This window comes from Phocoena sinus, chromosome X (genome assembly GCF_008692025.1).
Source record: "Phocoena sinus isolate mPhoSin1 chromosome X, mPhoSin1.pri, whole genome shotgun sequence".
Classification (NCBI taxonomy): Eukaryota; Metazoa; Chordata; class Mammalia; order Artiodactyla; family Phocoenidae; genus Phocoena; species Phocoena sinus.
This window is the reverse complement of record NC_045784.1, coordinates 48,824,077-48,850,658: the sequence shown is the minus strand read 5'-3', so window position 1 is coordinate 48,850,658 and position 26,582 is coordinate 48,824,077. Positions and strand designations below refer to the sequence as shown.

General features: G+C 38.2%; 1 protein-coding gene across 8 annotated transcripts in view; it reads right to left on the bottom strand.

Annotated features, from left to right (window-relative positions):
• Positions 1-24,615, bottom strand: part of RRAGB (Ras related GTP binding B) — a 50,827-nt gene extending 26,212 nt beyond the window's left edge. Inside the window, exons 1-5 of one of the 8 annotated variants that reach the window (XR_004348129.1) lie at positions 23,944-24,567; positions 23,091-23,124; positions 20,259-20,358; positions 15,820-15,903; positions 13,830-13,896 (exon numbers count right to left, since the gene is read on the bottom strand). Coding sequence is in view for 7 of the 8 variants with exons in the window: in XM_032620508.1 (XP_032476399.1) it covers positions 13,830-13,896; positions 15,820-15,903; positions 20,259-20,358; positions 23,091-23,124; positions 23,944-24,035 (377 nt within the window). In the remaining variant the exon portion in view is untranslated. Of the gene's footprint in view, positions 1-13,829; positions 13,897-15,819; positions 15,904-20,258; positions 20,359-23,090; positions 23,125-23,943 lie in introns of all 8 variants that reach the window. The other 7 variants (XM_032620508.1, XM_032620514.1, XM_032620513.1 and 4 more) reach the window with 7 other exon arrangements.
• Between the last annotated feature and the right edge of the window lie 1,967 nt (positions 24,616-26,582).

Here is a 26,582-nt window from a genome sequence, read left to right as displayed (position 1 = left end):
AGAGCAGGGCTTCCCTGGTGGCGCAGTGGTTGAGAGTCCGCCTGCCGATGCAGGGGACATGGGTTTGTGCCCCGGTCCGGGAAGATCCCACATGCCGCGGAGCGGCTAGGCACATGAGCCATGGCCGCTGAGCCTGCGCATCCGAAGCCTGTGCTCCACAACGGGAGAGGCCACAACAGTGAGAGGCCCACGTACCAAAAAAAAAAAAAAAAAAAAAAAAATGGGAAGAGCAGCTAAATAGAAATTTTCCCAAAGATATACAGATGGCCAACAGGCACATGAAAAGATGTTAAATGTCACTGATTAGTATGGAAATGTAAATCTAAACCACAATAATATACCGACTTACGCCCCTTAGATTGCCTATTATCAAAAAGGCAAGAAATAACAAGTGTAGAAATAACAAGTGTAGAAAGGGGAACCTTCATATGTTGTTTGTGGGAATGTAAATTGGTGCAGCGACTATGGAAGAAATATGGAGAGTCCTCAAAAATAAAAAATATGGACTTCCCTGATGGTGCAGTGGTGAGGAATCTGCCTGCTAATGGAGGGGACACAGGTTTGATCCCTGGTACAGGAAGATCCCACATGTCATGGAGCAACTAAGCTCATGTGCCACAACTACTGAGCCTGCACTCTAGAGCCTGTGAGCCACAACTACTGAAGCCCTCATGCCTAGAGCCCGCGTTCCGCAACAAGAGAAGCTACAGGAACGAGAAGCCTATGGATCACAAAGAAGAGTAGCCCCCACTTGATGCAACTAGAGAAAGCCCGTGTGCAGCAACAAAGCAGAAAAAAATACATAAATAAATAAATAAAATGTAAAAATACATCAAGAATAGAACTACCATATGATCCAGCTATCCCACTTCCAGGTATTTATCCAAAGAATATGAATACACTAATTTGAAAAGATACATGCACCCCTATGTTCACTGCGGCATTATTTATAATAGCCAAGATATGGAAACCACCTAAGTGCCCATCAAGAGATGAACGGATGAAAAAGATATGATATCGGAGGAGGAGCTTCAAGATGGCAGAAGAGTGAGATGTGGAGATCACCTTCCTTCCCACAAATACATCAGAAATACATCTACATGTGGAACAACTCCTACAGAACACCTACTGAACTCTGGCAGAAGACCTCAGACCTCCCCAAAGGCAAGAAACTCCCCATGTAACTGGGTAGGGCAAAAAAAAAAAAAAAAAGAAACAACAGACAAAAGAATAAAGATGGTACCTGCACCAATGGGAGGGAGCTGTGAAGGAGGAAAGGTTTCCACACACTAGGAAGCCCCTTCGTGGGCAGAGACTGCGGGGAGCAGAGGGAGGAAGCTTTGGAGCCACAGAGGACAGCGCAGAAACAGGGGTGCGAAGGGCAAAGTGGAGAGATCCCGCACAGAGGATCGGTGCTAACCAGCACTCACCAGCCCGAGAGGCTTGCCTGCTCACCCGCCCCAGCGGGTGAGGGCTGGGAGCTGAGGCTTGGGCTTCAGAGCTCAGGACCCAGGGAGAGGACTCAGGTTGGCTGCATGAACAGAGCCTGAAGGGGCTAGTGCACCACAGCTAGCCGGGAGGGAGTCCAGGAAAAAGTCTGGAGCTGCCAAAGAGGGAAGAGACTTTTTCTTGCCTCTTTGTTTCCTGCTGCACAAGGAGAGGGGATTAAGAGTGCTGTTTAAAGGAACTCCAGAGATGTGCGCAAGCCGCAGCTAACAGCATGGACCCCAGAGACAGATATGGGACGCTAAGGCTGCTGCTGCAGCCACCAAGAAGCCTGCATGAAAGCACAGGTCACTATCCTCACCTCCCATCCTGGGAGCCTGTGCAGCCTGCCACTGCCAGGGTCCCATGATGCAGGGACAACTACCCCGGGAGAACACATGGCGCGCCTTAGGTTGGTGCAACGTCATGCTGGCCTCTGCCGCCACAGGCTCGACCAGCACTCTGTTCCCCTCCCTCTCCCATGCCTCAGTGAGTCAGAGACCCCGAATCAGCTGCTCCTTTAACCCCATCCTGTCTCAGCGAAGAACAGAGGCCCTCAGGTGACCTACAGGATGAAGCAGGTACAAATACAAAGCTGAACCCTGGGAGCTGTGCGAACAAAGAAGAGAAAGGGAAATTTCTCCTAGCAGCTTCAGGAGCAGCAGATTAAATCTGCACAATCAACATGATGTACCCTGCATCTGTGGAATACCTGAACACACAACGAATCATCCCAAATTGAGGAGGTGGATGTTGGGATCAACGATGTATATATTTTTTTCCCTTTTTCACTTTTTGTGAGCGTGTATCTGTATGCTTCTGTATGTGATATTGTCCTAGGTGTCTGTCCGTCCATTTTTTTTTTTTACTTTAAAAAATTGTTTCCTTAATAATTTTTTTTTTTCTTAATAATTATTTTTTATCTTAATAACTTTATTTTATTTTACTTTACTTTATTTTACCTTATCCTCTTTCTTTTTTTCTTTCCGTTTTTTCTCCCTTTTCTTCTGAGCCGTGTGGATGAAAGGCTCTTGGTGCTCCAGCCAGGAGTCAGTGCTGTGCCTCTGAGGTGGGAGAGCCAAGTTCAGGACACTGGTACACAAGAGACCTCCCAGCTCCACGTAATATCAAACGGCAAAAATCTCCAGAGATCTCCATCTCAACGCCAAGACCCAGCTCCACTCAATGACTAGCAAGCTACAGTGCTGGACACCCTATGCCAAAAAACTAGAAAGACAGGAACACAACCCCATCTATTAGCACAGAGGCTGCCTAAAATCATAATAAGGACACAGACACCCCAAAACACACCACCAGATGTAGAACTGTTCACCAGAAAGAAAAGATCCAGCCTCATCCACCGGAACACAGGCACTAGTCCCCTAGACCAGGAAGCCTACACAACCTACTGAACCAACCTTAGCCACTGGGGACAGACACCAAAAACAATGGGAAATACGAACATGCAGCCTGTGAAAAGGAGACCCCAAACAAAGTAACTTAAGCAAAATGAGAAGACAGAGAAACACACAGCAGATGAAAGAGCAAGGCAAAAACCCACCAGACTTAACAAATGAAGAGGAAATAGACAGTCTACCTGAAAAAGAATTCAGAGTAATGATAGTAAAGATGGTCCAAAATCTTGGAAATAGAAAGAAGAAAATAAAAGAAATGTGTAACAAGGACCCAGAACTAAAGAGCAAACAAACAGTGATGAACAACACAATAAATGAAATTAAAATTTCTCTAGAAGGAATCAATAGCATAATAACTGAGGCAGAAGAACAGGTAAGTGACCTGGAAGAAAAAATAGGGGAAATAACTACAGCAGAGCAGAATAAACAATGAAAACAATTGAGGACAGTCTCAGAGACCTCTGGAACACCACTAAATGTACCAACATTCGAATTATAGGGGTCCCAGAAGAAGAAGAGAAAAAGAAAGGGACTGAGGAAATATTTGAAGAGATTATAGTTGAAAACTTCCCTAATATGGGAAAGAAAAGAGTTAATCAAGTCCAGGAAACACAGAGAGTCCCATACAGGATAAATCGAAGGAGAAGCATGCCAAGACACATATTAATCAAACTATCAAAAATTAAATCCAAAGAAAACATATTAAAAGCAGCAAGGGAAAAACAACAAATAACATACAAGGGAATCCCCAAAAGGTTCACAGCTGATCTTTCAGCAGAAACTCTGCAAGACAGAAGGGACTGGCAGGACATATTTAAAGTGATGAAGGAGAAAAACCTGCAAACAAGATTACTCTACCCAGCAAGGATCTCATTCAGATTTGATGGAGAAATTAAAACCTTTACAGACGAGCAAAAGCTGAGAGTTCAGCACCACCAAACCAGCTTTACAACAAATGCTAAAGGAACTTCTCTAGGCAAGAAACACAAGAGAAGGAAAAGACCTAAAATAAAAAACCCAAAACAATTAAGAAAATGGTAATAGGAACATACATATCGATAAGTACCTTAAATGTAAATGGATTAAATGCTCCAACCAAAAGACACAGACTGGCTGAATTGATACAAAAACAAGACCCGTATATATGCTGTCTACAAGAGAACCACTTCAGACCTAGGGACACATACAGACTGAAAGTGAGGGGATGGAAAAAAGTTATTCCATGCAAATGGAAATCAAAGGAAAGCTGGAGTAGCAATACTCATATCAGATAAAATAGACATTAAAATAAAGGATGTTACAACAGACAAGGAAGGATACTACATAATAATCAAGGTATCAATCCAACAAGAAGAGATAATAATTATAAATATATATGCACCCAACATAGGAGCACAACAATACATAAAGCAACTGCTCACAGCTATAAAAGAGGAAATCGACAGTAACACAATAATAGTGGGGGACTATAACACCTCACTTACACCAATGGACAGATCATCCAAAATGAAAATAAATAAGGAAACAAAACCTTTAAATGACACAATAGACAAGATAGATTTAATTGATAGCTATAGAACATTCCATCCAGAAGCAGCAGATTACAATTTCTTCTCAAGTGCACGCAAAACACTCTCCAGGACAGATCACAACTTGGGTTACAAATCAAGCCACAGTAAATTTAATAAAACTGAAAGCATAGCAAGCATCTTTTCTGACCACAATGCTATGAGATTAGAAATGAATTACAGGGGAAAAAACATAAAAAACACAAACACATGGAGGCTAAGCAATACATTACTAAATAAACAAGAGATCACTGAAGACATCAAAGGAGCAAATAAAAATACCTAGAGACATATGACAATGAAAACACGATGATCGAAAACCTATGGGATGTAGCAAAAGCAGTTCTAAGAATGAAGTTTATATCTATACAAGGCTACCTCAAAAAATAAGAAAAATCTCAAATAAACAATCTAACCTTACACCTAAAGGAACCAGACAAAGAAGAACAAACAAAACCCAAAGTTAGCAGAGGGAAAGAAATCATAAAGATCAGCGCAGAAATAAATGAAATAGAAACAAAGAAAACAATACCAAGAATCAATAAAACTAAAAGCTGGTTCCTTGAGAAGATAAACAAAATTGATAAACCATTAGCCAGATGTATCAAGAGAATGAGGGAGAGGACACAAAAGTAAAAGGACAAGTTACAACAGACACCACAGAAATACAAAGCATCCTGAGACTACTAAAAGCAACCCTTTGCAAATAAAATGGACAACCTGGAAGAAATGGACAAATTCTTAGAAAGGTATAACCTTCCAAGACTGAACCAGGAAAAAACAGAAAATATGAACAGACCAATCACAAGTAATGAAATTGAAACTGTGATTAAAAATCTTCCAAAAAACAAAACTCCAGGAGCAGATGGCTTCACAGGTGAATTCTATCAAACATTTAGAAATGACATAACACACATCCTTCTCAAACACTTCCAAAAAATTATGGAGGAAGGAACACTCCCAAACTCATTCTATGAGGCAACCATCACCATGATACCAAAACCAAACAAAGATACTACAAAAAAAAGAAAATTACAGACCAATACCACTGATGAATATAGATGCAAAAATCCTTAATGAAATACTAGCAAACAGAATCAAACAAAATGTTAAAAGGATCATACACCATGATCAACTGGGATTTATCCCAGGGAGCAAGGGTCCTTCAATATATGCAAATCAATCACTGTGATACAACATATTAACAAATTGAAGAAGGAAAAACCATATAGTCATCTCAATAGATGCAGAAAAAGCTTTTGACAAAATTCAACACCCATTTATGATAAAAACTCTCCAGAAACTGGACATAGAGGGAACCTACCTCAACATAACAAAGGCCATATACAACAAACCTACAGCGAATATCATTCTCAATGGTGAAAAACTGAAAGCGTATCCTCTAATATCAGGAACAAGACAAGCATGTCCACTCTCACCACTATTATTCAACATAGTTTTCGAAGTCCTAGCCATGGCAATTAGAGAAGAAAAAGAAATAAAAGGAATCCAAATTGGAAAAGAAGAATTAAAACTGTCACTGTTTGCCGATGACATGATAGTATACATAGAGAATCCTAAAGATGCCACCAGAAAACTACTAGAGCTAATCAATAAATTTGGGAAAGTTGCAGGATACAAAATTAATACACAGAACTCTCTTGCATTCCTATCCACTAATGATGAAAAGTCTGAAAGTGAAAGTAAGAAAACACTCCCATTTACCACTGCTGCAAAAAGAATAAAATACCTAGGAATAAACCTACCTAGGGAGACAAAAGACCTGTATGCAGAAAAGTATAAGACACTGATGAAAGAAATTAAAGATGATACCAACAGATAGAGAGACATATCACGTTCTTGGATTGGAAGAATCAATCCTGTGAAAGTGACTATACTACCCATAGCAATCTACAGGTTCAATGCAATCCCTATCAAATTACCAATGGCATTTTTCTTAGAACCAGAACAAAAAATCTTAAAATTTGTATGCAGACTGAAAAGACCCCAAATAGCCAAAGCAGTCTTGTGGGGAAAAAAACAGAGCTGGAAGAATCAGAGTCCCTGACTTCAGACTATACTACAAAGCTACAAGTAATCAAGACAATATGGTACTGGCACAAAAACAGAAACATAGATAAAAGGAACAAGATAGAATGCCCATAGATAAACCCATGCACCTGTGGTCAACTAATCTATGACAAAGGAGGCATGGATACACAATGGAGAAATACAGTCTCTTCAATAAGTGGTGCTAGGAAAGTTGGACAGTTACATGTAAAAGAATGAAATTAGACCCTAACACCATAAAAGCAACAAGGGAAAAGCAACAAGTAACACACAAAGGAATACCCATAAGGTTAACAGCTGATCTTTCAGCAGAAACTATCCAAGCCAGAAGGGAGTGGCAGGACATATTTAAAGTGATGAAGGAGAAAAAAGCTACAACCAAGATTACACTACCCAGCAAGGATCTCATTCAGACTTGATTGAGAAATTAAAATCTTTACAGATAAGCAAAAGCCAAGAGAATTCTGAACCACCAAACCAGCTTTACAACAAATGCTAAAGGAACTTCTCTAGGCAGGAAACACAAGAGAAGGAAAAGACCTACAATAACAAAACCAAAACAATTAAGAAAATGGTATTAGGAACATACATATCAATAATTACCTTAAATATAAATGGATTAAATGCTCCAACCAAAAGACACAGACTGGCTGAATGGATACAAAAACAAGACCCGTATACATGCTGTCTACAAGAGACCCATGTCAGACATAGGGACACATACAGACTGAAAGTCGGGGGATGGAAAATGATATTCCATGCAAGTGGACATCAACAGAAAGCTGGAGTACCAATTCCCATATCAGACAAAAAAGACTTTAAAACAAAGACTATTACAAGAGACAAAGAAGGACACTACATAATGATCAAGGGATTGATCCAAGAAGAAGATATAACAATTGTAAATATTTATGCACCCAATATAGGATCACTTAAATACATAAGGCAACTATGAAAAGCTATAAAAGGGGAAACTGACAGTAACACAATCTTAGTAGGTGAATTCAACACCCCATTTCACCAATAGACAGATCATCCAAAATGAAAATAACTAAGGAAACACAAGCTTTAAATGATACATTAAACAAGATGGCCTTAAATGACATTTATAGGACATTCCATCCAAAAACAACAGAATTCACATTCTTCTCAAGTGCTCATGGAACATTCTCCAGGATAGATCATATCTTGTGTCACAAATCAAGCCCTGGTAAATTTAAGAAAATTGAAATCATAGCAAATATCTTTTCCAACCACAACACTATGAGAGTACATATCAATTACAGGAAAAAATCTGTAAAAAATACAAATACATGGAGACTAAACAATACACTACTAAATAACCAATAGACCACTGAAGAAATCAAAGAGGAAGTCAAAAACTACCTAGAAACAAGCGACAATGAAAACACGATGACCCAAAACCTATGGGATGCAGCAGAAGTAGTTCTAAGAAGTAAGTTTATAGCAATATATTCCTACCTCAAGAAAGAAGAAACAGCTCAAATAAATAATGTAACCTTACACCTAAAGCAATTAGAGAAAGAAGAACAAAAAACCCCAAACTTAGCAGAAGGAAAGAAATCATAAAGATCCGATCACAAATAAATGAAAAAGAAATGAAGGAAATGATAGCAAAGATCAATAAAACTAGAAGCTGGTTCTTTGAGAAGATAAACAAAATTGATAAACCATAAGCCAGATTATCAAGGAAAAAATGGGAGAAGATTCAAATCAACAGAATTAGAAATGAAAAAGGAGAAGTAACAACTGACAATGCAGAAATACAAAGGATCATGAGAGATTACTGCAAGCAACTATATGCCAATAAAATGGACTACCTGGAAGAAATGGACAAATTCTTAGAAATGCACAACCTTCCGAGACTGAACCAGGAACAAATAGAAAATATGAACAGACCAATCACAAGCACTGAAACTGAAACTGTGATTAAAAATCTTCCAACAAACTAAAGCCCAGGACCAGATGGCTTCACAGGTGAATTCTATCAAATATTTAGAGAAGAGCTAAAACCTACTCTTCTCAAATGCTTCCAAAATACAGCAGAGGGAGGAACACTCCCAAATTCATTGTACGAGGCCACCATCACCCTGATACCAAAACCAGACAAAGATGTCACAAAAAAGGAAAACTACAGGCCAACATCACTGATGAACATACATGCAAAAATCCTCAACAACATACTGGCAAATAGAATCGAACAGCACATTAAAAGGATCATACACCATGATCAAGTGGGGTTTAACCCAGGAATGCAAGGATTCTTCAATATATGCAAATCAATAAATGTGATAAACCATATTAACAAATTGAAGGAGAAAAACCATATGATCATCCAACAGAGGCAGAGAAAGCTTTTGACCAAATTCAACACTCACTTATGATAAAAACCCAGTAGAAAGTAGGCATAGAGGTAACTTTCCTCAACATAATAAAGGCCATGTATGACAAACCCACAGCCAACAGCATCCTCAATGGTGAAAAACTGAAAGCATTTCCACTAAGATTAGGAACAAGACACAGTTGCCCACTCTCACCACTCTTATTCAACACAGTTTTGGAAGTTTTAGCCACAGCAATCAGAGAAGAAAAAGAAATAAAAGAATCCAAATCAGAAAAGAATAAATAAAACTGTCACTGTTTGCAGATGACATGATACTATACATAGAGAATCCTAAAGGCTACCAGAAAACTACTGGAGCTAATCAATGAATTTGGTAAAGTAGCAGCATACAAAATTAATGCACAGAAATCTCTTCCATTCCTATACACTAATGATGAAAAATCTGAAAGTGAAATGAAGAAAACACTCCCATTTACCATTGCAACAAAAAGAATAAAATATCTAGGAATAAACCCACCTAAACAGACAAAAGACCTGTATGCAGAAAATTATAAGACACTGATGAAAGAAATTAAATGTGATACAAATAGATGGAGAGATATACCATGTTCCTGGATTGGAAGAACCAACATTGTGAAAATGACTCTACTACCCAAAGCAATCTACAGATTCCATGCAATCCCTATCAAACTACTAGTGGCATTTTTCACTGAACTACAACAAAGAATTTCATAGTTTATATGGAAACACAAAAGACCCCGAATACCCAAAGCAATCTTGGGAAAGAAAAATGGAGCTGGAGGAATCAGGCTCCTGGACTTCAGACTATACTACAAAGCTACAGTAATCAAAACAGTATGGTACTGGCACAAATACAGAAATATAGTTCAGTGGAACAGGATAGAAAGCCCAGAGAAAAACCCACACTCATATGGTCACCATATCTTTGATAAAGGAGGCAAGAATATACAGTGGAGAAAATACAGTCTCTTCAATAAGTGGTGCTGGGAAAACTGGACAGCTACATGTAAAAGAATGAAATTAGAACACTCCCTAACACTATACACAAAAATAAACTCTAAATGGATTAAAGACCTAAATATAAGGCCAGATGCTATAAAACTCTTAGAGGAAAACATAGGCAGAAAATTCTATGATATAAATCACATCAAGATGCTTTTGACCCACCTCCTAGCGAAATGGAAATAAAAAAAAATAAACAAATGGGACCTAATGAAACTTAAAAGCTTTTGCACAGCAAAGGAAACCATAAACAAGACGAAAAGACAACCCTCAGAATGCGAGAAAATTTTTGCAAATGAAGCAACTGAAAAAGGATTAATCTCCAAAATTTGCAAGCAGCTCATACACCTCAATATCAAAAATCAAACAACCCAATCCAGAAATGGACAGAAGACCTAAACAGACATTTCTCCAAAGAAGATATACAGATTGACAACAAACACATGAAAGAATGCTCAACATCATTAATCATTAGAGAAATGCAAATCAAAACTACAATGAGATATCATCTCACACCAGTCAGAATGGCTATCATCAAAAAATCTACAAACAATAAATGCTGGAGAGGGTGTGGAGAAAAGGGAACCCTCTTGTACTGTTGGTGGGAATGTAAATTGGTACAGCCAATATGGAGAACAGTATGAAGGTTACTTAAAAAACTACAAATAGAACTACCATATGACCCAGCGATCTCACTACTGGGCATATACCTTGAGAAAACCATAATTCCAAAAGAGTCATATAACAAAATGTTCACTGCAGTTCTATTTACAATAGCCAGGACATGGAAGCAACCTAAGTGTCCATCGACAGATGAATGGATAAAGAAGATGTGGCACATATATACAATGGAATATTACTCAACCATAAAAAGAAACGAAATTGAGTTATTTGTAGTGAGGTGGATGGACCTAGATTCTGTCATACAGAGTTAAGTAAGTCAGAAAGAGAAAAACAAATACTGTATACTAACACATATATATGGAATCTAAGGGGAAAAAATGGTCATGAAGAACCTAGGGTCAAGACAGGAATAGAGACACAGACCTACCAGAGAATGGACTTGAGGATATGGGGAGGAGAAAGGGCAAGCTGGGACAAAGTGAAAGAGTGGCATGGACATATATACACTACCAAATATAAATCAGATAGCTAGTGGGAAGCAGCCGCATAGCACAGGGAGATCAGCTCAGTCTTTGTGACCACCAAGAGGGGTGGGATAGGGAGAGTGGGAGGGAGGGACGCAAGAGGGAAGAGATATGGGGACATATGTATATGTATAACTGATTCACTGTGTTATAAAGCAGAAACTGACACATCATTGTAAAGCAATTATATTCCAATAAAGATATTAAAAAAATGTACATTAGTAAGTGAAAGAAGCCAATATGGGGATTTTCCTGTGCTCCAGTGGTTAAGACTCCATGCTTCTAATGCAGTGGACATGGGTTCAATCCCTGGTCAGAGAACTAAGATCCCACATGCTGCATGGTGCAGCCAAAAAGAAAATAAGGAAAAAAAAAAAAGATGCCAATATGAAAAGGCTACACACTGTGTGATTCCAACTTTATGACCTTCTGAAAAAGTTAAAACTATGGAGATTTTAAGAAGATTAATGGTTGCCAGGAGTTAGGGTGGAGGGAGGGATGCATAGGCAGAGCACATATGATTTTTAGGGCAGTGAAACTACTGTGTATGATACTATGATGGTGGATTCATGTCATTACATATCTGTCCAAACACATAGAATGTGCAATACCAAGAATGAACCCTAATGTAAACTATAGACTTTGGGTAATAATCATGTGTCAATGTAGGCTCATCACTTGTAACAAATGTATCACTCTGATGGGGAATGTTAATAATGGGAGAGGCTATGCACGTGTGGAGACAGGGGGTAATGGGAAATATCTATACTTTTTTTTCAATTTTGTTGTGAATCCAAAACTGCTCTAAAGAAGTAAAGTACTGTACTAGGAAAAAGAAAAGATGTGGTATCTATATACAATGTACTACTACTCAGCCATAAAAACAATGAAAACTTGCCATTTGCAACAACATGGATGGATCTTGAGGGTATTATGCTAAGTGAAATAAGTCAGATGGACAAAGACAAATACCATATGATCTCACCCATGATATAAAAAAAAACAAACAATAAATAAAATAAAACAAAACAAACCCATAGGTACAGAGAACAGAGTAGTGGTTACCAGAGGGAAAGGGGCAGCGGGGAGGGAAGAAAGGGTAAAGGTGGTCAACTGTATGCTGATGAATGGATAGAAACTAAATTTTTGGTTGTGAGCATGCTGTAAAATATACAGAAGTAGAAATATAATGTTGTACACACGAAACTTATGTTACAAACCAATGTTACCTCAACAAAAATTAAATCTTAAAAACTAGACAAAAATAAAACAACTAAATAAATAAAGGAAAGAGAAAAGATTATATTTACTTTGAAGGTTTTTGTCATAGCCACCAAATACTGTGTATGTTAATCTACTATGGTGTAACTTTCAATGCTTTGCTCACTGTGTGGTACATGGTAGGTGATCAATAGATGTTTGCTGAATGAATGTTGAATAGATTTCTAGAAAACCAGAATAATCAGTGAACTGGGGTGGGGGTTTCTGGTGAATTTAATTTTCTACATTTCTGAAGGCTATCCTGAAAATCTATAGATTTTCTTTCCTACAGGAAAGAATCTAGCATGAAACCTGGCATATAGCATGCTCTCAATAAACAGCAGTTCCTTTAAAAAAAAATCATGAACCTAGCTTCTAGTCCTATACTTTGGTATTAAGTAGCTGTGCCTTATCTGTAAAAATGACAATAACGTTAGTGCCTAAAAGCAAAGGACTTGAAGTAATCTCTTGACACAGATTACAGAATTGGAAGCAATGATACTGAGGAAGGATTTACGTGGAGAAAGCTACTAGGGTGTTATCCATCTGCTAGCAATAAGGAAGTCATTTTCTTATTTGTTATTCTTTCAACAAATATTCATTGAGCACCTACTCTATGGCTGGCTCTATACGAGGAGCTGGGAGACACGGAGCTAATCATAACATTCATTTATTTTGTAGGTACTCTTGAGATTTTATATATATATATATATATATATATATATAATGTATATATTATATACACACACATATATATACATATATATAATCTTAATCATCAAAACAACCATAGGAGTTGGTACTATCATTATTCCTATTGTACAGATGAAGAAACTGTAGCTCGGAGAGTTTAAATGATCTATCCAAGATAACACAGCTAACAGAGCTGAGATACAAACCCCAATCTAACTCCATAGCTTAGGCTCCTAACCACTGTGCACTACATATTGCTGCTTCAGTACAGAGATGCAAGGGAGCACCACATGCACAGTGAATGTGTATTTATGATAGGATATTCTGGAAGTGTCCTGGACATGAGAGGAAAAACTGTCTCCTATTCCTCCAACAGTGGGAAACTCAGCTGGAGAACTGAGGTCCAATCAACAGTGCTTAGATTGCCTGGAGATAATTATTGAAATAACAAAGAATGAGGCGGTATGGCGTGATGGCTAAGAGCTCAGGACTGATGTTAGGCCACCTGAGATAGAAACCTAATTTCTTCACCAGAAAAAGAGAACAATGTTCGATCCCATACTACAGATACCTAGATACAGCTTGTGTGAGTGCTGCTTAAACATGTCACATACAGAGGGCATTTTCACAATGACATGAAAGTCAGAGATCTTTATTTAATCAAGTGCCAATTCTGAAGTAATTTCTATCTAATGTAGCTATTACAAATGATAGTTACTTTAATGTATTCTCTGTGCTGATTATACTACATGCCATGATTATTGACATTTGCCTCATGAAGAATTAAGCAGATGGTACTTACCCACCACAGTCCCACAGGTTCAATACCAGGTTTCCCAGAAATCGAACATGAGAATGTTCTACATCAACTGGAAGACAAACATGACAAATCTAGTAATTGTAGCATGCGAGATGAACCTCAAAATAAGCAACGTGCTAACCCATGGAATTTAGAAGGACCAAAGTGGAGTGAAATGCTCAAAGCTACAACAAGAAGGTGATTTTCAGCTTAGTGGTGTGGTTTAGTGGCAAGGTGGGCACCTAAACTACCCTGAGCTACAGAACTGGCTCTCACGTAAGTCGTTTTACTTTTTAGTTGTTTTAGTGCTTAGAGCAGAAACAATCTCCAATTATAATACTGTTAAAATTTCAACATGTAAGACAGAGACATATACCATTTAATAGCTCTTTTCTGACCCATAAACACCCTCCACAAAAAATTTAAAAATTAAAAAAAGACAACAAAAACCAAATACAAAACAAACATAAAACATAACCAAACTTGCTCCCTCTATTGATTTCCTATTTTGGTTAATGACCCTACCATTTTCCCATTTTGAGGGGGTCATTTTTGACTCCTCTGTCCACATTCAATTCATTGCTATTCCTTTGCAATCTCTCTCAATTCCACTCTTTGTTTTACAACCTGCTACTAACATTAAGGAAGGCCCTTACCTTCACAAGCCTATACAACTACAGTAGCTCCATAATTACCTCCCACCAGGAAGCCTTACTCACTTTACTTCATCCTATAGGCTACTGCAAGATTCATCTTCTTAACACTACTTTGAACATGTCACTCCCCATTCAAAAAACTTTCAATGGCTCCTCCATACCTACACGTGGGGCATTCAAGGTCCTTCAGAATTTGGCTTCCAATATACCTTTATGTTCCCCAATGATTCACATTAACGAAGCCTTTCGCTCCAGTCCAATTTGGTTTATTCATAGTCCTCCCAAACCCCTCTACCACCCCAACCTCCAACATACCTTACATCAGGGGTCGCAAACTTGCTAATAGGAGCCAGGCCGGTAAACGTACAAGAGTGAAGTTGATCATGTATGGAGAGTAAATATCCACCCAAGGGGACGATGGAGTGGGTAGCAGTTACACAGCTCTAGCTCATTTGCCATGCAGGAACGTGGGCTCAGGATTACCAGATCTTTAAATTTTTCAATAGTAGTAGGAAATCCAGATTTTTTATGGAAACTTTTACATATTGATAACTAATTCCAATTTTTCTAAAACATTACATAGGCCAAACAAAACACATCTACAGGCCTTATCCAGCATATGGGCTGCCTGTTTGCGACCTCTGCCTTACACCTCCCTCCCCACCCTTTACTTTGCCTACTGTGTCCATCTGCCTAGAAAGTCCTCCCCACCTTTCTTCCAAAGTTAGATTCATCTTCTACGACCCAGCTTAAATCCCACCTCCTCTAAAAGCCCTACCTGGCCACCCCCACTTACCATCATCACTCCCTCTGAATTCATTTAAACATTTATTAAGCATCTACTCTCTGCCAGGCACTAAAAATCACAAGGAACAATAATGAAAATTCTTATCCTGGAAATTTCTCAAAGTCTAGCAATTATCATCTTTACAATTTATGTAACAGTTAAACATCACACAGTGGTGTTTCTTCTACGACTACCTTGCAGCTGTTGCTTAAATTGACTGCTATCTAACTTTTGTGCAATTTTATCTTCTCATAAACTAGATCATAAGCAGCAAAGCATTACTTAAAAAAAACATGGACATTGGAGTCAAACAGTTCTTACTTCAAATATCAGCTCTACCTCTCTGTGTGACCTTGGGTAAGTCACTTAACCTCTGAGTATTAGTTTCCTCTTCTGTTAAAAAAAAGGTGGGAGGCATACTATTGACCTCACATTACTGTGAGGATTACAGGAATTATTATACATCAAGTGCCTGGCACGTAGTAGGTGCTCAAACTACTTCCCTTTTCCCCTTTACTTCCCCCTCCTTGGAAAAGGAATCATATCTTACATGTCTTTGTATTTCCAACAGAGTCTACGAGAGAGTAGGTGCTCAAACTGCTATTAATTTGAAGACTATGTAAACGGTCTAGTACTAAAAAAAAATGGAAAGAAGTGCTACTGAGAAAGGGAAAGACAATAATAAAAGAAGTGACAGGATTCAGCGACTGTTTAGATATGGAGCACATGGGATAGAAATCTGGTTTCTACTCCCATATCATAGAAATTGCTCTCATCAAGTGACCAATGGCCCCATTACCAAATCCAATGGACTTTTTAGTCCTTGTCTTACTATCTGCAGCATGACACTGTTGACTACTCTCTTCTCAAAAAATTCTCTTCTCCTGGCCTCTGAGAGCATTACCTATAACCTCTCTGGCAGGTCCTCTTTCACAGGCTCCTATTCTTCTTTCTGTCCCTTAAATGCTGGAGTTATTCAGGATTCCATCTTTGGCCACCTACTCTTCTCTCTATGTATTCTTTCCGCCAGGCAAGCTAATCAATTCATATCATCTTATTTACCATTTGGATACTGATAATCCATAAACATGTATCTATAATACAGATTTCTCTCTTCCCTTTCTGAATCATATACTGGACATCTTTACTTGCATAAACCACAAGTATCCCAAACTCAATGCATCCAAATATAACTCATCATCTGCCCATTCTTCCCACAAAATCTATTCCTCTTTCAGTCCTCCTTAACTCAGTGAATTTAACCAGATGCCTAAGCCAAACACTAAGTTTCATCCTTGAGTCCAGTCTTTCCCCCATCATTCCCCCCAAACCTACCAGCAAGTCATATTGACTCTACCTTTTAAATATCCCAAATCCATTTACTTTTCACCACATCCACTATTACCACCCTAACCCAAGTTAAGCCCCTATAATCTCTTACCTGGTCTACTAAAAACAGTCCCCTAATCTGTCAATCTGTTTCTTCCCTTGCCTCCCTCCAAACTATCCTCTATATTACAGGTATAATGATCTCTCCACAGTGCAGATTTTATTTCATTCTTCTTTAAAAAGAAAAAAAAAATAACATGTCTCTGTCTATATATTACTGTATATACCCAGAAAACATAAGGCCAAAAGGATAACCTCAAATTACTAATGGTGGTTGTCCCTAGGAAGTAGGCCTGAGAATGAGGGACAGAGTAGACTTTCTACACTTCTGCAATGTTTGAATCTTTCACAAGTATTACTTTTCTAATTAAAATTGAAAATTAAAAATATTGAAATCTGACCATATTACTTTTCTGTTTGAAACTCTCTAAGGGTTGCCTTCTACCCTCAGTTTAAACAACCTGGCTTGGCTTACAGGGCATTTTATGATCTAACCCCCAATTTCAGCCTCCCTCTTTAGTCTCAGGTCTCCTATAGGGCCCTCTGGCTCTCCTAATCTTCCTGTCCTGCTATCACAACAGCAACTGAAAAGAACCAAGAACAGAGGTTTGGGAAATCACATACACTTATGGGGCAGAAAGAAGAAAATATTCATTTTTTAAAAGGAAGGGATGGTTAAAGATAAAGGAATAAAACCAGGGTAATAAAGCATTAAATAAAAGCCAAGGGATCAGAGAATTTTGAGAAGGCAGGAAATCTTGGAGCCGTCAACAGTGTTTGAGACTAAAATACTTCATAATCACATTTTTATCGACAAGTTTACTATTCCAATAAACACATTTTAACAGCCCCCTGATAAATGAATACCACCATTCTGTATCCTTACTTCAAATTTCAAAACACAGTACACTCTAAGTTTAACAAAATGAACCTGGACTTTTTTCAGCAATGACAAACTAGAGAAACACTAAAACCTTCAAGGTGATATAATATTTTAGAATAAGTACTCTTTCACTACTTTTAAAGAAAATCAGCAACTTCACAAAAATAGTTAAGTAAAAATCAATACACTATATGTATTTTTAATTAGTCTATAAGTTTAGCAAGTAGAACCAAGACCTTTCTTCAGCAATGACAAACTAGCTAGTGATACACTAAAGCATCAGGCCAACATAATATTTTGAAGTATACTTTTATCACCTTTAAGAAATACAGCACTTGCTAACAAAGTATTATTGATAAAGATCCACTTGAGATATTCTTAAGGTCAAGAGCCTTGTCCCATCCACAGGAGGCTCCAGAAAAACACTTGTTAAAACAAATGGCCTGCTTCATGTACAGGGTTCATATAATTTGCAACATTCTGTTCATAACTTTTTAACAAATCTGCTAGATTATTTCAAAACTATTAAATAGCTTGACTAGCTCTGAAATTTGGGTTTTAAGACTATTCACCAGACTTAGGTAGTCAATCCACTCTGCTGATTAGCTAAAAACAAAAATATTAATTGGACTAGAAAAAAGTACATCAATGAAATGTGCAGAATTTAAAACATAAACAGAAAGAAGTCTGCCAGGAATTGTGGCTGTAGAACAATGAATAAAGCAGGAGCATAGATTGACATTCTAGTTCTAACACTTATGAGTTGCGTGACCTTAACTTCTAAGTCATACTTTCTTCACCTATTAAAATGAAGTTAATATGAGAACTAAAGTAAATAAAACACCATACAATAAACATTAGCTTCCTCTGATCTACTGAAACCATGTGATTATTAGGTCTAGATATTAAACTTGGAAAAATAGAAAAAAATTAAAATACAAAACAGGGAGAAGTTTGGACAGGTACTTTCTAGAAGGAAGTCTCTTGAGGCACAACAGGCCATAAGACCCTGTCCTGACCAAAATTTTTGATAAATGACTTAGATGAAAACTAGATGAGATGCTTATCAAGTGTACAAACTGCACAAAGCTAGGAAGGATAGCTAACATATCAAATGAGAGAATAAGTAGCTAAAATGAAAATAGGATCCAACCCCTTTTCTATGGATAAGGAAACTGAGGCCCAGTGAGATAGTAACTTGTTCTGGAATTAAGTTAACCTTTCATGGGCTAAAACAATCAAAACTGAATAATTTAACAGAGATAAGCATTTATTCTTAGGTTCAAAATATTAACTTCACAAGAATCAGAAGGAGGATATGTTGTTTTAATAAAAATATATGTGAAAAGGAATTTTCTTTTTTTTAGTATTACTCAGTATGATGAAGGCTGCTCCACAGGAGAGTAGGGGCTAGACTGTGCTAACAGTAGTGTGATGCCTATAGAACAAGAGATGTAACAGTCCTACTCTGCTCTGATTAGACCACATCTTCATTTAAGTCTCATCACTAAAAAATATAGACATATTCTAACAAGTCCTTAAATATGCTTCAAAATGATGTCAAACGAGGAATAGATGAAGGAGCTGGAGATATTTAACTTAAGGAAGATAAGATTTGGGAGGCAAGGAATGGCTAGGATAGATTGAGACATTACTCATACTAAAATATTTGCATAGGCTCAAGAGAACAGAAAGGGTACCAGCTAACAAAAATAAATGGAAATAGATTCAGGGCTCTAAGAAATAACTTTCTAATCATTAAAGCTTCCCTAATTATGAGTCTATTCTACACTCCAAGCACATTAAGAACAGAAATGAGGTTCCCTTCTCTTTTGTATCCTAGGTTCTGGAACATAGGGTGTTTTAAAAATGTTTGTTGTTCTTGAAACCAGAGATACCTTATGAAGTAGTGGGTGGCTTGTCCCTAAAAGTGTCCAAGATGCTAGCAACCCAGATCAGGAAAATCTGAAAGCCAGGTAGAGCAGTGGTTTCGTCACCTAGAGGCCAAGGACCAAGGAAGAATCCAGAAACCCTTAGGTGTTACAAAATGAAAAGGCGTTATAGCCTAAAGACTGAAAGGGTCTCCCAGGAGCATAGATCCACTGAACTGGCAGCCATGGCAGCCCAACTAGCCTATACTAAGAAACCAGATTTAACATTCAAACCATAAAGGGCAAGGAAACATTTCTCAAGTCAAAGCTGTAACTCCAAAGAAAACATCTATATGTATCCAGGAAGAGAAGTAGCAGAGTACAGATCTGGGTAACCTCCCTCTGACAGCCTCCCAAACCCAATAATTTACCTTTTAATGAAGACTAGGACTACTGCTTTATAAAATCTTAGATTTTAATGTTATGCTTGTTAATGCCTATAAATTAATTTCTGTTTATATAATAACTGTTAAAAACAAACACCCTCCCCCTCCTAAAAAGTGAACAAACAAAAGGACCCCTATGCTTGTTGAGAAAGAGCAGGATAAAAACGAAGTTGGACAAGGTTATCCCATTTGGTAACCAACCTAGAAAGGAAAGAACCTCCCCAAGAGAGCAAGCAGTAGTAACCAGAATTAGGTTACATCCTTCTGAGAAGGAATGAAAAAAAAGGAAACATGCTCAAAAACAAATCTGTCAATCTCTGCATCCCCAAGTTACTGCAACCAAGTGTGTTATGCGAATTATTAAGATCACCTGACTTTACAATAAGATAAAACATCTTACTTGTTGCACCAAGGCGACGTGTGTCTCTTGCAATATAATTTGCAAAGATAATAGACCTCATGCTGGTCTTACCAGACCCACTTTTACCCATCAACAGCACCTAAGGACAAAATGGGAAAAAAGAAAGGAAAGAAGTCAGAGATCAAGAGCAAATCAAGTCTAAAGGGATCTATTTCTCTCTTGCACTTGATGTTTCACTGAAGTGACAGTACTAATAACATAGAGTGGATACTTGTAACTGACTAGTTCTCTGACCAGTGGTGAATGCAGAGGTACCGAGAATTCCAGAGCCCAGCCACTTGCCTGTCATGAGTCACACATTCTCTTGGTGATAGAATCAAAGTGAATTTATTATGCTATTAATATATACTATCATGCATTCAGTACTATGTTAGCAAAATATCAACTTGAGAGGAACTCTCATAATGTAATGTTTTATGCACTGAACTATCTGGCAGGGTATTTCAGTATAACTGAAAGTTCTTTCTCCTCCTCAGGATCAACCTGACCACCTCTGCCCTTAATTTCATCCCTTTTACTTACCTTCATGATTTTGTTCCATTAATTACTCTTTTCTTTTCAAGAGCGTCCCATTGCCTACAGGATCAAGTCTTTAAACTACATATAAGACCCTCCTTGATCTGGCTTATCTACTCCTCTGCCCTCATCTTCTGACGCTCCTAGCCTGGAACTTGTCGAGTCCAGCCATACTGAACTGAACTGCTTATAGTCCCTTTGATTGCTCCAGGTCTTTTTTTCATGCTGAACTCTCTGCCAGTAACTTTCCACTCCCTTTTCTTCCTTCAGCTAAGCTCCACTTACCCTTCAAGTCTTGGTTCAGTCATCATCTCAAGAACTTCTCTGATCCCAATGCCCTAGGCTGTCTTAGATGTATTTCACCTCTGTCTTCCCATGACACTCTTATGACACTGCTAAGACCATAATGCACTGCAGTTTTCCAATTTGTTTTTTTGGTCTCTCACAAGACTCTGAGCGCCTGAATGGCAGGGAAAATCCCCTTTGAGTTTTCAGTGCCTAACATATAACAGACGCTCAAAATATGTTCATCAAAAGAATGAGCAAGCTATCAAAACAAAGATATAAAACAAGCAATTTTTTAACAATGCAAAGGGTGAAGGTAAACACCTTCTTGTCAATGATAGCATTTAACGAAGACAGAAAAACACCTATCAAAGATGCTGTAGATTCTTGCACTAGGGGGGAAATTGGGTGAGGTAACTTTTTTTTTTTTGGTGAGGTAACTTTTAAGGGTCTTTTCTAACTCAAAATTTATAAATATAATTCCAATTACCTTGATTTTCAAATGAGAGGATACATGTTCTATCTTCAATTCCAAGATATTTTATAAAAATTTCTAATTACAAATATAGGGAGTATTAATAAAAGGGTACTGCACTCAGGCTTAATCTATTTAGCTAGATAACTTTATCTCACTAAGGAAACGTTACTGAGGATATAGTCTAAAGCTGTTAGAGAAACGTTTTGCTTTTATTCTTTATCATTTACAAATTTCTGGTATTTTTAGGCATCCTTGTTGATAGCAACTTTAGACCGGATCATCAAGAACATTTCCTTAGCAAACTGAAGTTATATAACTGACTTATCAGATAAAGTTAAGGCTAAATACAGTGTATTTCTTTTTTTTGTTAATTGAAGTATAGTTGATTTACAACATTGTGTTAGTTTCAGGTATACAGCACAGTGATTCATTCTTTTTGCAGATTATATTCCATTATAGGTTATTACAAGATATTGGATATAATTGCCTGTGCTATACAGTAAATGTTTGTTGCTTATGTATTTTGTGTATAGTAGTTTGTGTCTGTTACTCTCATACCTCTAATTTGTCTCTCTCCCCTTTGTAACCACTAGTTTGTTTTCTATGTCTGTGAGTCTGTTTCTATTGTGTATATAGATTCATGTGTATTATTTTTTGGATTCCATATATAAGTGATATCATATAGCATTTGTCTTTCTCTGACTTGACCAAGCATAACATTCTCTAGGTCCATCCATATTGCTGCAAATGGCAATATTTCATTCTTTTTTATGAGCTTTTGTTGTTTAAGAAATCTTACTTTAATAGCTTATGAAAGACTTATCAAGGCTAACTGTATTAAGTACTAATCTAAGTGCTCTATCTGCATTTGCTTGTTTAAAAACTTCATAATAATTCTATGAGACAGGTAACCTTATTATCACCATTTTATAAATGGAGAAACTGAAAGCCCAAAAGATTCAGAAACTTACTCTAGAACTGTGCCCTTATCGATTCTTCTTAAACCCCAAGGTGAGGCACAGTACCATAAGAGCACAAGGGAAGGAGTGTTAAATTCCATTTGGGGAACTCACATGAAACCCAATAGCGATAACATTTGAGTTGGGTTCAACATAAATGTGCAAGCAGAGGCCTGTGTAGTGTGTGTGTATGGCTTGCACAAAGTGCAAATTAATTTGTAAACTTGGAGAAAAACAGATTCTGCATGGCTATGATAGGGTGCAAAGGTATGGCTGATGGTTTAGTCAGGAATAGATTTTTAAAGGGCATTCTATGAGATGAAATCTTTTGGATTGTATTCTATGGGCTTCAGGAAGTTACAAAAAGTTCTTAAGTATGTGAATGACTTACTTAGATTTCTGTATTAGAAAAATTAAATCTGACAGCAAAGAAGGGGACAAGAGTCAGGGAGAACATGTAGAAGGTTCCTACAACAGTCAAGGAAAGATGGCAGATATGACCACAAATATGCTTCCTGAACAGTAACTTCTTACCTTTACCTTCATGTTTTTGATGTACCTAACATGTCTTACCTTTTTCTTCATGGCTGTATTTGGTAGCACCCACCTGCAGATATAAACCAAAAGACAGAGTTTCCATGATCCAGTTGCCTTAGAAATTGGAATTAACGTAGAGGTGCAAAAGAGCATTTAGTACAACAGCTGAGTACAACTGTGTGGGGGACCTCAGTTAGGTAGAGGCCCTCATTTTCCTAAATTATAAAACTGGGTTTATGCTCCCTCTCCCCTAATTATGTGCTCAGGAAATAGCTCCTAGGAAGATTTATTTAGGAATATAAATGAGCCATTAAAATTCAAGATTCAATTTTTTATCACCTTAAAAAATTTATCAAAGCAATATTTACAAATGCTTTAATAAATCAAACAATATTGTCATATTTGAATATCCTGTTTTTCAAAGTCAGCATATTTCTAAAAATCTTAAGTCCTTCAGCTGTCCTTCCAAGTCATATTTCACTCATCACAGGCACAAAGTATATAAATTCTCAAATTCAGGTATAAACTGGCAAAGCACTCTCGAGTCACTGATCTCTGCCCAGGAAAAGCCAACCCTCTTCCTAGTCTTCTTATCGTCAACATGATGACATAAAATCTCCTTTATTGACAATTCAAAGCAATTCAGAACTGCCTCCTCAATTAGAACACTTGCCCCTCCCCGGAGTGATATCAGGCCTGTCCTAAGGATTGTTTCTCCCCAGTTAGCAACCAGACCTCTTACTAGTTTATCCAATCACCAAAAGCAACCTTACTGGTAAATCGAAAGAATTTATCATAGGTGGGGTATTCTAATTCACAATACTCTCTTCAGTTAGAACGTCCCCCCTGCCCCCTCCCTTCCAGGTTTGACTTAATACCCTTCACCCACCCAAGCGATCCTTCCGGTTCCCCTATGGGAGGATCCATTCTCGTCCCCAGATTCTCTTTCTCCATCTTTTTCTCAGAGTCAGATTCTTCCATTGTGCAACAAGTCCTTTCCAGTCCCTTCTAAATCCGCAGTACTCTCTTTTTTTTTTCCTGTTCACCCCCTCAGCCACCTATTCTCCTTGCCTGCGGCCCTTAGGCCTGCTCTAGTCTTGCCTCCACCTTTGTCCACTGGGGGGCTGCTTTCCCCACCGTTACCTTTACCGCCTCGAACTTGGCCTCAAGGCACCGCCGAGCTGGCCAGCTCAACGGCTAAGTGATTCGGTGATGCAAAGGGAGAGATGGAGGATGAGAAGGAAAGAGGGATGGGTGGGGGGTTCGTTTCGAGTTTGGGCCTCAGGCCCCAAGGTCTCGAAACCCAAAGGGGACTTCACCCGAAAAGAGGTGGGGACGAGGAAGGCGGAGGTGGCATAAAGAACAGACCCGTGCCGTAGGCACTAAGCGACGAATGCCTCAGTCGGCTCGTTTTTCCCGAGCCTGGCCGCTTGGGAAAGTCCGCCGGAGGTTGCGGTGCCTACGACCTAACCACCCACCCTTCACGAGCGCAGGTACCTCACCGCAGCCACCCTACTGCAGGCCAGGGTCACGTGGACACCTGCCGTAAACCCGGAGCTTGTCACGTGACTGCCGCTTCCCTAGGGGCGGGTGGGCTGAGAAGAATACCATAGAGATTGCGCGGAGACAGAGCGCCGCCTGTCTCCGTCACGTGGCCCGGGCTCTTACAAAGCCACAGGCTTGGTAGGACGCCGCCAGCTTGAAGGGGCATTCGTGTAGGCCACCTGGCGCCACGCCCCGCCTGCCGCGGGGAATTAAAGGAGCCGGTCGCAATTTTAGTGCCTCAAAGCTGTCCTTTTTTTTTTTTTTTTTCTAACTGCTATTTCATTCACCCTTAACGTTTTTCAGTGGGGAAGGCCTAGCATTGTCTTTTTTTCTCCCTGTTTTTTAAATCTTTGTTTTCCTGGTTTTGTTACTAGCCCCGTCCTTGTAACTGAGCTTGTAATTAAATGAGTTAATATATCCAAAGTGATTAACAGCTGTGTCTTTCACGTAGTGCTCAATAAAGGTAATTATTGCTGGAATCAGGGATTCATCAGGAAATTTAGGACTTACTTATCTCCCCACTTTAAAACTGAAAGGGAAATGAATTATCATACACCATAGTAAAAGTCAATAGACAAAATCTAGAGTTGATGATTGAAGGACTACTGGTAGGCATATACATACTGTATTTAGATACGGAGACTACAAGAAAAAACGGCTGAAGTAGTTTAAAGGGGTTGCTTCTGGAGAGGGGCAGGAGATAGGAAGTGAGGGGACTGTTGCTTTTCATCTTATTCTCTTTTGTGATATATATATATTTAAACCACATATATATATTTATATATTTATGTATTTAAACCACATGTACATATTCCTTGAAAAGAAAGGAAAGAAGGACTGGAGGGAGAGAAGGAAGGAAAGAAGGAAGGAAAGGGAAACTGGACAAAAATGGGGTGCTGTCTTGCCCCCAGACGTCCCCATTTACCCTCCTATATGATCCTTTCTTACCACAACTGATATGCCTCAAGAAAAATTCATTGTATTCTGACCATGATACCTTAGCCCTATCACTTGCCAAATCTTCTTCCTCCTCTCTACCACCCGACCCCAAACCAGCTCCTGTTCTAATTTTTCCTGTGTGGTGAAAGACCCTGAGTCCCAAACCAGGAAGTCATTTTATTATTTTTTTTCTTCCTGTTTTATCGAGATGTAATTGGCACACAGCACTGTATAAGTTTAAGGTATACAGCATAATGATTTGACTTACATACACCGTGAAATGATTATCACAATAAGTTTAGTGAACATCCTTCATCTCATATAGATACCAAATTAAAGAAACAGAAAAAAAATTTTTTTCTTTTGATGAGAACTCTTAAAATTTACTCTCTTAACAACTTTCAAGTATGACAGCAGTGTCAATTATATTTATCATGTTGTACATTACATCCTTAGTACTTACTTATCTTATAACTGGAAGTTTGTACATTTTGACAGCCTTCATCCAATTCCTCCTCCCCCCACTTCCCGCCTCGCCTGGCCTCTGTAACCACAAATCTGATCTCTTTTGCTGAGTTTGTTTTTTTAACTCATTCAACAGTGAATTTTTATATTAATGATTTTTCTACCTTAAGAACTGCATATGTACACATTATTTCTCAAAATATAAACTAAGGAGGGTACTAAAAGGAAAAATTATCTCATATTTAGTCAAAACAGAATCACTTTCAAAATTTTGAGTGTACATATGTATACTAGTACATATGCTTTCATATTCTACTTTATATTCATTTGTCACTTATTCAACAAATCTTCATTGAGTGCATATGCTAGGCACTGTGAACACAGGGATCAAGCAATGATCCCTTCTTTCAAGGAGCTTTCAGTCTAGATAGGAAAAAATAAATAAAAAGAAAATTAAACTATAGTGTGATAAGTACTGTAGGAATGGAAAAGGGGGAAAGGAGGTTTCATGAGAAACGTAAAAAATAGTTGGGAAGAATCTCGAAAATAGATGATTCCTGTGATTGGCTTCTTTGAAGA